Here is a 17106-nt window from a genome sequence, read left to right as displayed (position 1 = left end):
TTCCTATCCCCGGACATCGACCTAGTTAACTCTACTCCGGTCCAGTCTGTTTTCGTTTCAAGTTCTGATAACTTTGGGTCACTTCTTCCCGTTAGAGATTTTTACATTTATTAGTGAGGCTGGAATGTTTGCTGGATCAGAGTCAAGAGACTGTGAGCGCCCTAAGGCAGGAAACCTGTCCATCCCGCTCACCGCGGCACCCACCAAGATGCCTGGTCCACAGAGGGCGTGCAAGAAATATCTGCAAGATGAGTCAGATCCTGGCGTGGCTCAGTGCTTGGGCATCGTGGGCCCGCACACGGGAGGGTCCTGGGTTCGATTCCCGGTCAAGGGCCTGTACCTGGGTTGCAGGTTCGCTCCCTGCCCCGGTCGGGGGGTGTGCGGGAGGCATCCAGTCAATGTGTGTCTCTCTCTTCCCCTCTCCCTCCCACTGTCTCTAAAAAAGCAATGAAAAAAATACCTGCAGATGGGGATTAAAAGAAAAAAAAACGAGTTAAACCCAACTGGACAACGAAAGAGGTGGTTGGATAGCGAGTGGATAGCTCAGGAGGGAGATGGCTGGGCTGGGAATAAAGATTTGGGGGGTCACTTATCCAGGAGAGTGGGTGTGCGGCCTGCAGAGCTGTGCAACTAACCCCAGGATCGGCAGCAGCGGGGCTCAGCCTCGGGGCGGGGCAGCCGCGGGCCCGCCCCCCGCCCGGCGGCCTGAGCCCCGCCCCTGCAGGACAAGCCCCGCCCCTGCAGGACAAGCCCCGCCCCCACACGGGCAAGCCCCGCCCCCAGCGCCCGCGACCTTCCCTTCTCCGTCCACTCCGGGCCTTTCTCCAATAGCTGAGGAGGACGGCTCCCTGGGCACCGCCTCTTCCTCCCGCGGTGACCGGAAGTGGGACGGGAGCGCCGGAAGTTGAAAGGAGTTTCCCGCGACCTCGGCTTCCTCAACATGGCAGCACCCTTGTCAGTGGAGGTGGAGTTCGGGTGAGTCCCAGAGTCGGGGGCGCCGTGGGGAAGGATGGACGTCGTCGGGTCCGGAACTCCTCTCCCCCTGCCTCGGGGCCTCTCACCGCCGACTCTCCGAGGTCCCCGGCGCCCTTCTTTGGGCGACGCCATCCGCCTCGGAGGGTCTGAGGGGCTCGGTCTCCTTTGGCGAGGGGCCCGTAAGTCCGCGGAGAGAGGCGTCGGCACACTCCTCGGTGCCCGGCGCCCCGCGGGACTCCGAGGGCGTGGTGGTTAGCAGGCGGCCTCCCCCGCTTCCTCGCCTGCCCCGTTTTGGACCAGGCCCAGGCCCAGGCCCGCGTGTCTGGGGCCTGGCCTCCTAGAAGCGAGAAGGACCGCCCTTCACCCCGGCACGCTTTCCTTCTGGCAGCCAGTCCACGCACGCGGTTCTTGAAGCCTTGATTCTCGTGCGATGTGTGGCCAAGACGGGACTCCTTTCTTCTCTTTCGCAAGATTTGGGGGTGTTCAGCAGAACCTGACTGAGCCCCTTGTCGGGACGTTCAGTGAATCCGCTGAGTGCCTTCGCAGCCCAGGTGGAGGCTCGGGGATGAGACAGCACAGTGGAGGCGGCGGGCCCTGACAGTGCGGTGCGCCCAGCCGAAAGTGCAGGGACTGGAGCGCACGAACCAGCCCCCGGAGAAACACAGACTGGGGAGGAGGGCTCCTCGAGCCCCTGTTTTCTGTCCCCTACATATGATTTCAGAGCTGAGAGAAACGGCCAGAGCTTAGCAGGAAAAGAAACTGAGACCCTAAGAGATGGGTGGTGTAATTCCCAGAGTCCTGTGGAAGCTGAGTCTGTGTGTGTGTGTGTGTGTGTGTGTGAAGATCAACAAGCCAAGGCGTATGTGAAAGGAGACATCTGGAATGGGAATCCAAAACCTCTGTCCCTAAATGCCTTCCCTTACATTGGACGCCCCCAGCTTCCTTCATGCTCTCCTTTCTTTGGGTAGTTTACTCACTAGTCATTTACTGAGTGCCTACCATGTGCCAGGCAGTGAGCCAGACACTGAGGATACAAAGATAAATAGAACTCTGTCCATGTTCGCCAGTGTGCAGCGTTTCTGCCCCTTAGAAGGAGGCAGTCTCATGAATGTTAAGTGCGTTTTGGTTGATGACATCGTCTAGCCCCTTGGGTCTAATGAGAACCACACTGGTTTGGATTCCTGACTGTTTTGCTTCACTGACCCTTTGCCCAGCCATGGCCCCCGTAGCCTGGAGGTTCTAGGAGGGTCCCTACGGCTTTGATAGGCCACAGCAGAGCTGAACACGGAAACCCGGCAGACCACCAGTGTTAAGGTTTATCTACAGCCAGCTTAACCCTTCAGTCTCACTGAGTCAGACACGATATTTGTTCATCAGAAATGTCTTCTGTCTGCCAGCAGTAGGGAATTCATGTGAGGAAGGTAATGGTCCTTGCCCTGCAGAGCTTACAGACGAGCTTAATGACCCTTTTTCTGGCCTGACCATCTCTAGCCTCAGCCTTCCTTACCCTCAAGAGCAACAGTGAGTCCCAGCAAGGCAGGACAACATTTCTCCATCCATTTACCCACCTAACACCTCCCTCCATCCACCACCACAGTGTCCCATGAGGATCACAGCTTCTCAGGAAAGCAAGAATGCCCAATGTGCATGCCAAACCCACATACCGTCTCTCTCTGTTCTTGTCTCCATGCATGTTTTTCTCCCTGGCCTTTCTTTCCTACATCTCTCAGCAGACTCCCTTCACCCTTCACTCTGAACCTGAACACATCTGCAAAGAAGCTGCCTTGCCCATCCTCTCCTTTTGTCCCCGAGCGCCACCCTGATCCTTGAAGAGTCTGGGTGAGGACTTGGCCTCTTCCCCCTGAGTGACGTCCTCTCAGCCCCGCCAGCTCTGATAGACTCTCCAAAAGACCACTTGCACCTTTCTCACTCTTGTCAGTGACCAGTCCTGCCATCCTTTGTCTTGCCTCCTGAATTCTCTTTAGCAGAGCATTTTCCCAGGTCACACAGGATTCAGAGTATGCAGTACAGGTGTGTTTTATTCCTGCAGTGCAGATGTGTGGGTCCCTCCTTCTCCTTGAGCCTGGGAGATACTGGCAAAAGGAGGAAATGCCACTGAATTTAGAGAAGTGGGAGAAATGGGCATTTTCACTCACGGCACGTTGAGTGCCTACTGTGTGTGTATCAGACCTTGTATTAGGCAGCTTGCTTTCCAACAGTAGAGGGCAAATAAACAAAAGTAAAAAACATATAAGATACAAGATGATAAACTAGAAAAAGTGAAGGCAATTTTGGGAATGTCTATACCAGTCACTTGTACCAAGAAACACTCCTACCAATAATTGGGGAGTGGAGTGAAGGTGAGGTGTCTTAAGATGTAATTCCTTAATTGACTCTGAAGAGCCAGCTCTGTCAGACATAAAGGAGTCTGGCTTTGGTTCTCTTCTGGGGCCAAAATATGTCTCTTGCTTGCCTCTCTGCATCACTCCAGAGGCCGGACATACGCCTTACTCCCCTCTAGATGTGCTGACAGCAGAAACCCCTCTTTTGGTGAGCTACTGAGCCCAGTGGTGACAGGTCACTCTCTGGTCCTCCCTTCATCCGTTTGTAAAGGGACAAGCAGCCTCAGCCCCTGAGCCTGGCACCACCAGGTTTGGCTGTTCTTGGTTGTTCGCCTGGGCTCCAGTGCCTCCTGCTCCCACCCGTTTTCTCTGACCCCCAATTCCTGAGCCCCTTGCCTGTGGCCCTCCCCCACCCCAGCTGCTGCATGTGCCAACCCCCCACCCAGGAGAGAACGGGGCTCTTGGAAGGGGATAAATGGAGGCTCTGTGCAGGCTCGCAGCTGACATGGCCCCGCGCGAGGCCACAGATGGGCCCCCTCTCCCCCTCCACATTTCTGCATCAACAAAGCGTGACCTTGTTTGGATGACAGTCGCCCCATGTTTTCCCCATGACAATGCTTGCCTTGCCTTTGCCTCCCTGTGGGATGTCTCAGGACATCTCTGTTCTCTGAGATTGGGAAAGGGTGGTGGGGTAGGAGGCCTCGCATCCGTCAAAGGTCTGTTGAGGCCTTCTCAGTTAAGATCCACATGAAGTCTACGATGGAGTCAGGAGACCCAGAGGGAGAGGCAGTGCAGGGCCCTGAAAGAGCCCTGGTGTCAGCATCATAAGCTCTGGCCCCTGGACTTGTCTCCAAGCATCTCTGCTGAGCCAGTCTTCCCTTGTCCGGGTGCTGGCACACAAGTGAACCAAACTCTGCTCTTAAGGGGCTTTCTGACCTTTGGGGAGTCTTGGTTTTTCCCTCTAAGTCTGCTGGGGATAAGCAGAAACCAGTTAGAATTCAAAGCCTCATTCAGCTACTGCCTCTGTGACCTTAGACAAATGGTTCAACCTCTTCAGTCCTCTGCTTCCCCCTCAGGTGGAGTTAATGATACCTGCCTTCCCCCTACTTCCTGAGGATGAAATGAGATGAAGAATGGTCTTGTAAATCACTAAACCTGGTGGGATCTCTTACCCTCCAGCACTGTGGTGTCCCCACCAGGCCAGCAGTAGTTGGCACAGCTGGGACATTCCAAACCCTCACCTGGCCAGAGGAAACCCCTCAACACATACAGAGTCCATTGTGACTCATGGTGGCTTCTCAGCACTTTGTAGATGGAAAGACTAAGGCTTGAGAGCATGGAGTCACATGCCCGAGGTCTGGGTGTCAGGCAGAGGTGGAGGCTGGTCTCCATCCCGAGGCTGACAGCATCAAACCTGAACCTGGATGCTGAGCTGCCTCAAGAAAGCAGAGGAGTGTCCAGCCGGGCGTGCCTCAGCAGTTGAGCATTGACCTAGGATCCAGGCGATCAGGGTTCAATTCCCAGTCCAGGCACATGCCTGGGTTGCAAGCTCAATCCCCAGTTGGAGGCGTGCAGGAGGCTCAGGAGGATCAATGACTCTCTTGTCATTGATGTTTCTATCTCTCTCCCTTTCCTTTCCTCTCTCTGAAATCAATAAAGATATATTTTTAAAAAAGAAAAGAAAGCAGAGGAGTAAAAACAGTCTGCAAATTTGGTTACTCAATTATTGGTCAAAATGATTTACATCCTACTTGACCACATCAGAAAGCCACATTTGAGAATCAGTCACTGGTACCCAAGGAGTTCCTGAACCTTGGACCTCTGCATCTCTTGGCCTTCTCGTGCCTGCCCCCTCAGTTTTCAGTCTCAGCAAGGTACTTGCAGGAGCTTACCTGGCTGTCTTTCTCTGGCCCTCCTTTGCAGAGGTGGCGCGGAGCTCCTGTTTGATGGTGTGAAGAAGCATCAGGTCACCTTGCCTGGACGGGAGGAGCCCTGTGAGTATGGGCTGTCTGAGCCCCTCTCGGGTACACTGGGCAGGAGTCTGCAGGGGTCACTGAACCCCGTTCAAGTGGGAATGGGTCAGATTTCCTGGCCAGAGGGAGGGAGGGAGGAACAGAGATCACCAGAGCACCCTCCCCGCATCCTCTCTGAGACCTGCCAGCATTGCAGGAGGGTGGTGGTGTAGTACTTTTGTCTTTGTGAATGCAGGTTCTGTATTCAGACAGACTAGGTGTGAGTCCCCTTAGGACCTTAGGCCAGTGACCTCACCTCCCTTAGCTTTTAGTGTTCTTATCTGTGAAGTGGGCATGGTGATCCCTATCTCTCAGGGTTGATAACAGGAGCATCTCTATTAATTTAGTTTTTTAAATATTTTCATTTATTGGTTTTAGAGAAAGGAAGGGAGAGAGAGAAACATCAATTTGATGTTCCGCTTACGCATTCATTGGTTGCTTCTTGTGTGTGCCCTGACTGGGGATTGAACCCTCAACCTTGGCGTATCGGAATGACGCTCTAACCAACTGACCTACCCAGCCAGGGCTAGAGGGGTATCTCTTTTGTTGTTACATGGCAGCAGAGATGTTCTCATGAAGGTGTTAACCTTCGGGGAGAAGGGAGCAATGCGGATGGGCTCGAATTACGATAAGAGGATTTAGATGAGATGAAAACACCCAGCCAAAAAGGAGGTGGGAGGAGGGAGATTGACGAGGGAGACAATGGGCTTTTATCACTTGTCCATTTAAATACTTGTTCATCTTTCTCTCACAAACATATACTGAGCGCTTCCTGTGTGGCAGGCCATGTACCAGGCACAGGGAGACAGCCGAGAATGAGAGCCAGTCCCTGCCTTCAAACGGGGGGGTTTGGGGGGGGGTTGAAGAGGTCCAGCTGGGTAAACATCAGTGTAGCGTAGAGGCAGGGGCTGGCGTCACAGCTGTGAGGTTCCTGCAGGGGGTCCTGGCCAGAGAAAACTGCTCAGGACCCTTGGACCAGAACGAGGGCCCACCTCCCCTAGGGCTTTAGGGGAGAAGAGGGAGTCAGTCATGAGGAGGCAGGGGAGTGAGGATCCCGGAGGCGGGCAGGAGAGAATGGCCAGTGAGGTCCGACAGGATCCTTCTGGGACTGGACAGGCACCTGCCAGGGGTCAGACAGTTATTGCCCAGACTTTCTGGCTGCTGGGGCAGTCTCTGGTCCTCCTTCGGTTCAGGGAACAGTGGCACAGGGCAGATCTGTGTGCCACATTCAGAGGCTGGAGACACTCACCAAGGAACAGGACACAGCCCCCCTTCAGCTGGTGGTGGGCATGAGGCTGGGGTGAAATGTCAGGATTGTGGGATTGTGTGTCCTTGGTGGGGGGAGAGCTGGGTGATGAGGTGACTGATTCTTAGTTTGACAGATGGCTGTGCAGACTTTGGGGGGGAACAAGGGGCCCTCAGAAGGAGCTTCAGAGGTCCAGCCTTGAAGACCTGGCTGGGAAGTGATTAAAATATCACAAGTTATGATTTATTTCCCGTGCATTTGCATGGCACAAATGCCCCTAAGTTTAATCGTTCCTACGTTTTTCATTCATTCATTGACCGAGTGCTCAGTAAATGCCAGCTATGGGAGTCAGTACTTTATTTTTTCCTATAGCTGGCACATGTTTTTTGAGTGCCTCCTGTGTGCAGGCACAGTACTAGTTGCTGGGTATTGGGTGCTAGTGAAACAGATGTGGTTCTTGCCCCAATGGAGCTCATAGTGTAATGGAAGTGGAGCCAGGTAATCGATAAGTAAATACACACATGTATACATATGTATGTAACTGTACAGGTGGTCGTCACTGGCATGAGAACAAGAGGGTGCTGGAGGAGATGATAGGTGGTTAGGGAAGACTCTTTAGAGGAGGCCTGGAGCCTGAGTCCTGGGGGATGGAAAGGGGCCAGCCCAGTAGATGGGAGGGGCAGCAGAGTGTCTGGGGCTTGCTCCAGGCAAAGCCCATAGCACTTGTGGAGACCCCCCCTTCCCCCCAGTGAAAAGCCGCAGGGTGGACAAGGAACTGAGAGAAGTTCAGTGTTATAGGGCACAGGCTGAGTTTGGCATGGTAGGCAAAGCCCCAACTAGTTGTGCAAATAATTGTCACAGATTCCTAAAGATTTTTTATTGATTTTTAGAGAGGAAGGGAGAGGGAGAGCGAGAGATATTGATGTGAGAATGAAACATCAATCGGCTGCCTCCTGCATGCCCCCTACCAGCGATCCAGCCCACAAACTGGGCATGTGCCCTGACCAGGAATCGAACCGGCAACCTTTCAATATACCAGACACCCAACCAACTGAGCCATACCAGCCAGGGCATATCATTATTCCATTTTAAAAAAGTAGAAACCCAAACTCAGGTGTCAAGGGTCTTACTCCAAGTCATACAGGTATTTAAATGGCAGAGCTGGGATTTAGAACTGGATTTCGGGGTCTCTGAGTCCTTGCATGGTACCACTAACCCATCGCCATTTATCCCTGAACCACGTAGCATCTCGCACATGCAGTGTGCTTTCCAGTTTTTACACTTTCACTCATTTATATTCATGCTTTCAACAGTTACGTATTTTGACTTGATAATGAGCCCCGTAGATATTATCTGTCATCAAGGAAACCAAGAGAGAAGGGAGAGACCTGTTCAGAGTTCCTCAGGTAGGGAGGGTGGGCTAACCAGGTCTGTGATCCCACATCCTCCATCTGCTGCTTTCAGGGCAGGTGGGGGCCTAGCCTCCCCTCTCTGGGATGAAAGGAAAGGAAGCAGGGGAGAGAAGCTGAAACGGCCCCTTTACCCAGTCTTTGGGCCCTTTGCTGCGACTCTGCCTCTGGTTCCCATTTTTGCCCTGCTTTGCCCAGAGGCCTGGGTCACGTTGCAGCCACAGAGCTGGTTGGCAGCTACCAGGCCTTACCCTGACACTTGGGAGCCCAACAGTTACCACTGGGAGAGCCTTACTCTTTCCCGAGGACCATGCCCAGATCTGTCGTCTGGCAGCCTTCCCGGCCCAGGGGCTGCCACTTGGCCAGGTAGGTCCTGGAGACTCCAGCAGAGAAAAGAGCAGCCATAAGATTATGGATTGTGACAAGTCTCACAAACAAGGGAACTCCAGAGCCCTGGGTCTTGGGCCAGGGGTAACTTCCAACCTGTCCAGTTTGGGAGAACAGTGTGGGCAAGGCCAGAGTGGGTGGGACTGAAGAGAGGAGTCCTGGCATTGCACAGTAGCAAGTCCCTTCTTCCTGTGAGCCTCTGTTTTACCATCTGTAAAATGGGAGGGTGGGCTAGATTTCACCTTCATTGACTTGGTTATCTATTTGACATCTGCAGCTTGAAAATGTTGCTTTCAGATCAAGTATATGATTCTGGGAAGCAGGGCACGGTGGTCCAGGGAGAAGTTGTGCTTGTAGGGGAACATCTTAATAGCCATTTCCATGGAACAGGTCTCCTCCTTGGTTGGCTGGGATTGGTGGGTACCCACTAGCTCTGGGCATTGTGGCCCCTGGGGGCTGGCTTTTATACTTCAAGGATCCCTTCACCTCAAGGCTTCCAGCCCATGCATGGTTGTCAGTGGCCTGGAGCAAACCAATACCATCGGTGGACAGACTGCCCCAGCATGGGCATTACCTGCCCTTGCCCCAGGAGGAGAAGCGTCTGCCTCACCTCTCCCTGTCCCTCTTCCTCTGCCCTGCCCTTGTACTAAAGGGTGGCTGACGCGGGAGGGCAGGAGCTGGAGGGAGCTCAGGAGCTTTAAACTGCTTGTTATGCATTTCACAGCCTCTCTGGGGCCAGCTGTTCCTTTCTTTGCTCTCCGGCCTGTTTGCAGATCCCCTCCCCATCAATCCCCTCCCCACCGCCATCCTCTCCATCCCCACCCCTCCCGGTCCCTGTGCAAAATTGCTTTTGAAAAGATCCACTTTCTGCTTAATTAAACAATGAGGAGCGTCCCTTCGCACATCTGTAAACCTCCTTCTGAGGCCAGTGTAGCCCACAAACTGCTCCTTTCTTATCCCATTCACTTGTAAATGGCCCCTCTGATGTTCCCTCTGCCCTCTCTTCTCTTTTATTTCCCGCATCCCAGCTCTTTCTTGTCCCTTTTCAGCTAAGGCCTGGGTTGGGCTCCCAGAAGAGCCTTGTCTTGGAGCCTAGTAGATTTGGTGGGGACCAGAGTGGTTTAACCTATGGAAGAGAAATCTTGGGGGACCCGGGCCCTATCCCTCCCAGATCTGCATGGCAGGAATGGCGATGAGGGGACATGTGTCGGCGTGGTCCCCTCCCCATGGGCCATCCGGGCTCAGTGGGAGTGACAGGAAGATAGATTTCTGGTTGGGAAATAAGCTCTCCCTGGAGTGTTCAGAGAGGCTGGATGAGGGTCTGTTGCAGCCGGGATTCAATATCTGATAAGACCTTGAGATTGTGTTCTTCCAGCCTGAGAATCGAGGATAGACACTGTTGGGGGCCCTGCCATAGTGGGTGGCTGGTGTTCCCAGATGGGGACAAGTCCTCCAGGGTGAGGATTCTGGTGGAAGCCTTTTTAGGTGCCCTCTAAGGGGCACGCCTGCTGTGGCCAGCAGCTTTCAGGAGATTCTGCGGCACAGAGGATGAGAGCTCTAAGTCACCGGGCAAATAAATGTGTATTTGTCTTGTGTGTCTGATGCTGTGTTGGGCCCTCTGCTAGCATTATGCCTGGATCCTCACAGCAGCTCTTTGGTGGTTGGATTGTCATCTCCATTTGTCAGAGGATGACATTGAGGCTTAGAGAGGTGAAGTGACTTCCCATCCACGGCCTTTAGCTCACAGTTCCCATCTCCAGAGACAAACCCTTAACCACTCCGCCCAGAGCAGCGAGCAGCTCCCATCACTTGCCCTTCCCCAGGTGGGCAGGCCAGGTCCTGCGGCTTCCTGCACGGTAACCCTCATCTTAGGGTGCTCCTCCCCGTCCTCGGGGGCTGCGTGCCCGGAGGCAGTCTGGCCTCCAGCACCCACGGCCTCGGATGCTGCTCCTTCCAGCTGGGTTGTCCTGGCAGCATCGTAGGGGGCTGAACATCTGAAATGGGGAGACCGCCAGTGTCTGGGGCCCTGCCACCACTCTCCCAAACCCTCTCCAGCTCCTGATGGAAAGGCAGTGAATCTACCCTGGCCATGTGGTTGGTTGGTTGGTTGGTTGGTTGGTTGGTTGGTTGGTTGGAGCATCGTCCATACACCAAAAGGTTGCGGGTTCGATTCCTGATCAGGGCATATACCTAGGTTGCGGGTTCAATTCCCAGTTGGGGCATGTATGGGAGGCAACTGATCAATGTTTCTCTTTCACATTGATGTTTCTCTCTCTCCCCCCTTCCTCTTGCTCTAAAATCAATAAAAGCATATTCTTGGGGGGAAAAAAAAAAAAAGCATATTCTCGGATGAGGGTTAAAAAAAAAAAAGGTAGTGAATCCCACAAAACCCCCCAGCCAGTCCCAGCGCCGTCTGATTAATGGTTGACTGACTGTACCCCACTATCCAGAGCAGTCTGAGTGTATCCCCAGGGTGCTAGGCCCCCCAGGCAGAGGTAGAAGAAGCTCAGGGCATCAAGAGAGGAGGGCAGAAGGTACAGGTTCTTCTGAATCATAGAATTACAGCATCGATGTGCTGGGCACAGTGCCGGGAGCTTGATAGGAATTATCTTACTCGGTCCTCACAGGAGCCCCATGAGACATCCTCACCCTTCCCATTCTGCAAAGAAGGAAGCTGAGGCTCAGGGACCCTTACCCACGGTCACATAGCTAGGAAGTGATGGAGCCGAGGGCTGTGTGTGAGGTCCTGCCGTGTGCTGCGGCCAGTGCTGGGTCCTCAGAACACACCCCACCACTGGTGACGCCGTCCATCTGAGCTGGATCTTGATCCAGGTTTCAAAAGAAACGGAGCACCGCCCCAGGCTGGGTGGGTTCTGCGCCCTGGAGCACAGATTTGGTTAATGCTCCTGGGGTTCACGGGGAGGCAGAGCTCTCCTCCAGAACAGGCCCCTTCTCAAGCCCTCGTGTGCCCCGTGGGACCTGGCCCCTGGCTACTGCTCATGCCAGTTGTCTTGCCTGCTCTGTTCCGTTACCTTGAACCTACGATTCCCTCCTGCCTTGGGTCTCCCCGTGTTCCTCCTCCTGCCTGGGACGCTACCGTCCTACCTGACTCATCCTCCAGGCCTCGGCTTCAGTGCTGAGATCCTCAGAAAGGCTTTTCCTGATCCTGCACAGAGGGGATAGCGCTTAGCACTGCTAATTAAGTAAGTAGTGCCTGGTTTCCCCCCGGCCTGTCAGCTCCATGAGGGTAGGCTCTGTGTCCACCTTGCTCACCGCTGGCTCCCTAGGACCTGGCACATAGTAGTCACTCAGTAAATATTTACCTGGTGAGTGATTGTGTGGGGCCCCAGGAGGAAAACCACCCTGTCACGGGGGAAGGCAGGAGGACATGGGAAGGTGAAAGTGAGGTTCCCCAGAGCTATCCTCAAGCCCCAGCCCTGACTCTGCTTCACCTCCCTCCTACCCTCCCCTGGGTGCCTTTGGGAGCCGACCATCTGGCCTGGAGGCCATTTGCATACTGTCTGGGCCTCAGCAAGCCCAGTGCTATGTCCCTGGGGGGTGTTTGGGGCCGGGCCTAGTGGCCCTTGCAGCCTGCCATGAGTCCCATCTCTCCCCACCCCCAAATCCAGGCGTGGGGAACAATGAGGATGGCAGTGTGGTGGCCTCACCATGGTAACAGGTTATCAAGAATGTGGGCAGGCCTGGGGTGCCGAGGAGGGGAGGGGGTGACCTCAGCACAGAGGAGCATCATGATAAATGAGCCGGCACCGGCCGCAGACTCACCCCGCCCACCCCTCTGGGATCCACGATGGTGCCATCACTCTGATGACCCTGACATGACCACTACCCCCCGCCCCCAGCCTGTCCAGAGTGAAGTGGAAGCCCCTCCTTTCACATAGCTGGGTCTGGTTCTGGGCAGGGTGGCCAGGGTCCTGGAGGTACAGCTGGTGGTCCTCAGGCCAGGCACTCCTGTCCCTCTTGGTGCCTCTGCACACAGGCGGAGCCCTGCCCGCCAGGCCAGCTGATGGATGTGTCAGGCTCTGCGGCTCTATCGAGCGGCCACAAGACGAATGGGCTGGCAGCCCACCAGACAGTGCCAAGATGGAGGCCAAGGGGAGACCTCTGGAGTCCCAGCCTCGGGAGAGACACAGCCAGGAGTCCGAATGGACTGCAGCTAGTTGGAGGCAGCACTCTGGTCCCCTGCCCACTCCGGGGACCACAAGGACTCCAGTCTGCTTTGTTTAAAAGTAGAATTAACATTGGAAAGTGGTCTCAGTCCGTGGACACTGCCCATGGCCCATGCTCTTCTGGTGTTCGATCCAGGGAGGTTTGCCCGGAGCAAAGTGAGCTTGTCTGTCTAGGGTGCAGCCTGTCTGCCTGCTTTCTGGGAGGGAAGTATGCAGGCCGCTGAGAGTGTCTTGCAGCCCTTTCCACAGCTGGTCCTGCGTGTGTGTGTGTGTGTGTGTGTGTGTGTGTGTGTGTGTGTGTGTGACAGAGAGAGAGAGAGAGAGAGAGAGAGAGACACACGCTGCTGGGCCTAGAGCGGGAAGAGCCAGTTCTCTCCTTGCCCAGGCAGCCTTTCCCTCACTGACTGCCAGAACTCTGACTCTAAGTGTAGAATCCGAGGCACTGGCTGGGCCCCTCTCCAGCTTAGCTTGAAACACTGACTTAGAGGCCCCAAGCCCTCTGCTGGCTTCTTAGACGCTTGTCTTCTCCCGGGGCCTTCAGTCCTCAGTTGTCTCAGGGAGGGAAGGAGCTCCGCCACCTCCGGAGACACTCTGTGAGCAGTGGGTAGTTGAGAGCCACAGCATTCGAGGGCTTTACAGGTGTCAGTGTGCGGGCCTGGGACCCTGCTCCTAGGAAAGGAGAGGCAACCCTGGGGACAGTGGCCCTGAGCCTCTGTGTGATGTGCAGACTAGGTGGCTGTCCCACAACCACAAAGCAGCAGACGTCAGTGTCCAGGAAAGCAACAGAGTCCCTTCGACCCTGAACCTCCTGCCTCCTCAGAGTGCCTGCCCACAGCCCCAGGTGGGGAGGGCTCTATGAGGGGGGGGTCTTGCAGTGATTTGTCAGCCAGTGAAGGATCCTTCCCTCCCTCCGCTGGAGGAAATTAACTGATGGTATCAGCTCAGTGATTGTTTCTCTCCTTCACAAAGGGAAATATATGCAGACCCTCCAGAGCCGAGCAGGTCCTCCCCTCTGGGACCGGCTGGAGGGAGGGGTGGGGAGAGGTGGCGGGCTCTCCAGGGCCCCCTCAGGAGCCTGTGTGCAGCAGTGTCAGGACTCAGGATGGGGGTCTTTCTCCCAACCCCTGCAGTGTGACAGCTCCTGCCTTGCATCCCCATGGCCTCGTCAAGCCTTGGGTAGTGCTAGGTGATACTTTCCCTGCAGACCTCCCTGGCAGGCCCCTGCCCCACTAACCCACCTCCCCACCTTGGGAATCCCCTGGTTCAGGGGCAGGACAGCCTGGCTAAAAGAGGCCCTCCGAGCCGAACCCCGTGTCCACTCCTCTCAGGTGCAGGCAGGGCTCTGGGCATAGGAATAGCTTGGAGTTGACAGTAGTTTGCTCTGTGCCTCCCTCTCCAGGGGACATCCGGAACCTCCTTGTCTGGATCAAGAAGAATTTGCTAAAAGAGCGGCCAGAGCTGTTCATCCAGGGAGATAGCGTGTGAGTCCCTTTCTTCCCTTCCCCAAGGGGGGCGGGCAGAGGAAAGGTCGGAGCCCCTGGCTCTGCGTTCAGCCACAGCCTCTCCATGTCCTGTTGCCTCCTTTATCACCCCGGACCGTCTGGGAAAAGAGCTTTCAGTTTCCTTGTTACCACACTGGGTTGTTCGGGATTTTTCAAATGCCCAGGTCAGGAGACATAACTTTCTCCAGAAACATGGATTCCTCCTTCAGGTTGCCACAGACTCACTGTGGAACCTCAGGCAAATTGCTTCACTTCTCTGGGCCTCAGCTACTCTCTCTGTCCAAAGAATCAAGGAAAAGAAGCTGCCCGGGTCCCTGTCATTCCTTGACCTCTGGAACTTTCCGTGATGATGGGCATGTTCTGTATCTGCTGTCCAGTGTGGTAGCTGCTGGGCACAAACGCGTTTAGCCCTGGAAGTGTGGCTGGTGTGGCTGAAGACTAAATATTCAGTTTTATTTCATGGTAATTTAAATATAAACATGGCTAACCGATGCTGTGTCGGACAGCAGAGGTCTGGGATTCTGAGGAGTCACCGTGCTCGCTGGAGGCACCCCTACCTCAGCCCACAGCTGCTGTATCTTCCCCAGGCCCAGCCCAGCCTCCTAGGCAAGGAGCCAGGTCCCAAGTGCCAAGAAGGCCCTTCTAAAACAGGCAGCCTAAGGGGTAAAGGTGGCGGGCAGGTCTCTGTGGGATCGGTCACTGGCCCTGAAGCAGAGGCCACCAGCAGGCCCTGGGTGCTAAGGCTGCCATCCGCCCTTGGTTCGAGCCATGCTCCGGCAGTCACGGAGGCCACTGCCAAGGACAGCAGTGCTCCTTGGGCCACTGCCATCAGGAGCCAGGCTGAGGTGCCTGTCCCAACGTCACCTACCCTGCCTCACACCAGGCAGGGCTGCCCTTGGGCTTCGGGTGCTGGAGCCACGATCGGCCTTCCCTGCTTTGGAAGAGCTGAGATATACCACAGACTGGCAGGCAAGCACCCATCATGCCAGCTCATCCTTGCACAGGCCTCGTGGGGAAGGCGCCGTAACCTGCCCCATGTTCAGCTGAGGAAACTGACACCGAGAAACAGAACGACCTGCCTGAGGTCCAGGAGGTGGGGCTGGGATTTCCACGTGGCCCCAAGGCCATGACCCTCTGACTGTGTTTCCTTTAGAGTCAGACTTTCACCTCTTCTTCCTGGGAGACCTGTAACCCGGGCCCCTGGAGGAAAGCCCCCACCCCTCTCCCGCTGCCTCTGCCCTCACTGCTGACCGCCTCTGCGCTCCCCTCCCTGCTGCTCACACCGTCTTTTCCACAGGCGGCCGGGGATTCTGGTGCTGATCAACGAGGCCGACTGGGAGCTGCTGGTCAGTACCTGGGGACACCCCCCTCCCAGCCTCAGGACACCTTGCCAGCCCCTCCCCTCACCACTGTAGCAGGAAAGCCTTGGGCCTTTCAGTTTGTGAAGAATCCTTTCCCCCTCCAGTCTCCAAACGGGCTGCTCAGTCTCCCACCCGAGGGGAAGCAGAGGGAGTGGTGAGCTGCCCTCCGTCCTGGACATTTGCTAGTTAATGTACAGGGTACCTGTTTTTCTGGTAGATTTTATCTTTCTCTCCCAAAGCAGCCAGGTGCACCCCTCCTCCCCTGCCCTCCCAGCACCTGGGGAGAAACTGGGAAAGTGGCCTGATGATTCCTCCTTTCTCTCCTGGCCCAGGGTGAGCTGGACTACCAGCTTCAGGACCAGGACAGCGTCCTCTTCATCTCCACGCTGCACGGTGGCTGAGGACCCCTCTCTGTGCCTGGACCCCTTTGGGGTGGGGAGAAGAGAACGATCAGACACCCCCCTGGGCCCTGCGTCCAGATCTCCCTGTCCCCCTCGGCTGCTCTCTTCCCTGCTCTGTTCCCTGAGCTCCCTCCAGGCAGGGAAAGGAGGCCAGGTGCTAAAATGAGCCTCTTGCAGGCACGTGAGCAGGGGAGGCAGGCGGGCAGGCACCAGAGCCCAACACCCTCTCCTGGCAGCTGGGGTGGGGGAGGGTTCCCCTCTGGTTTGTCCAGAGTAGAGGGGGGCTCAGGGGCCAGGTGACCCAGCTGCCTTCCACTCCTGTGTCTCAGTTTGAACATTGAATGACCGCTGATGAGGTGCTCGGGCTCCAGGTCAGTGTTTTCATGGGGAAGATGAGTGGTCCTAACAGCTGCTGGGTAGTCCCTCCCTTCCCAAACACTGGAGGACTCCCGCCTCAGTTTCCCCATCTGGATAGCAGAGAGCTCTGCCTGTCCCCCACTGATATCATTATGGAACCCCAGCTGGGGTCCCCTATTCAGAGCAGACCCCCTCCCCCCCACCCAGCAGCTGCTCTTCCAACCACACCCCTCCTCCTGCTCCCCCCATCCCCAGCCCTTGACCCTGGCTGGCCTTCCCCCCCACAGGCCACCAGATGGGCTCCTGAGACCCTCCCCCAGCAAAAGGCTGCCTGCCTCCCATTCTGGAGAGGAGGGAGGAGGCTTAGCCTTGGACTGGCAGATAGAGGCCTGGGAGGGTCAGCGTGCCTCAGTTTCCTCATCAGCAACTGAATGACCATAGGGTCTGAAATTGGGGCTGATGCTGACGTCACAAGTGTAGACATCTCCCTTCCCACCTCCTGCAAGCAGCAGGGTGGGGGCAGGCAGCACCTGGTAGGCAGCGTGGCTCTCCCCTCCCCCCATGCCTTCCTGAAGCCCTGAGGCCTCAGTGCCTGCAACAGCTGGCCCTGGGCAAATAACAGGCGGCGGTTCTCTAGCCCTGCCTGGAGCCTTAACCTTAGAAACCAGGGCACCCACATCCCCTCAGCCACTCTGGTCCAGCCTCTGCCTCCACCCAGGGCTGTCAGAGCTGCCCTTCACCCGGACTGGGGGCAGCGGTGAAACCCAGACTCCCCAGCCTGTCTTGGGTGGGTGACCTGACAGGGCTGCCTGGAGAAGGGGCCGGCAGAGCCAGTCTGAGCTGGCCAGCCTGGGTCCCAGGAAGCACTTCCGCACACGTCTGTCCCAGGCCAGGCTTTGTCCCACCAGCTGCAGCCAGCAGCCCAGC

The 17106-nt window shown here is 55.9% G+C and overlaps 1 protein-coding gene across 1 annotated transcript; it reads left to right on the top strand.

The window, feature by feature from the left end:
- Positions 1-924: 924 nt before the first annotated feature.
- On the top strand, positions 925-16181 carry URM1 (ubiquitin related modifier 1). The gene is made up of 5 exons (XM_016221247.2): positions 925-975; positions 5241-5311; positions 13958-14039; positions 15358-15406; positions 15754-16181. The coding sequence occupies exons 1-5, from the start codon at positions 941-943 to the stop codon at positions 15820-15822; spliced, it is 306 nt and encodes a 101-aa protein (XP_016076733.2). The 5' UTR covers positions 925-940; the 3' UTR covers positions 15823-16181.
- Positions 16182-17106: the final 925 nt, after the last annotated feature.

This window comes from Miniopterus natalensis, chromosome 12 (assembly GCF_054644295.1).
Source record: "Miniopterus natalensis isolate mMinNat1 chromosome 12, mMinNat1.hap1, whole genome shotgun sequence".
In the NCBI taxonomy this organism is placed as follows: Eukaryota; Metazoa; Chordata; class Mammalia; order Chiroptera; family Miniopteridae; genus Miniopterus; species Miniopterus natalensis.
Note: the sequence above shows the minus strand (reverse complement) of the source record. Positions and strands in the feature narration are given on the sequence as shown.

Coding starts and splice junctions, on each gene's coding strand:
- URM1 (XM_016221247.2), top strand. CDS start 941: ATGGCAGCACCCTTGTCAGTGGAGGTGGAGTTCGG. Junction 976..5,240: donor TCAGTGGAGGTGGAGTTCGG/GTGAGTCCCAGA, acceptor CCTCCTTTGCAG/AGGTGGCGCGGAGCTCCTGT. Junction 15,407..15,753: donor AGGCCGACTGGGAGCTGCTG/GTCAGTACCTGG, acceptor CTCCTGGCCCAG/GGTGAGCTGGACTACCAGCT.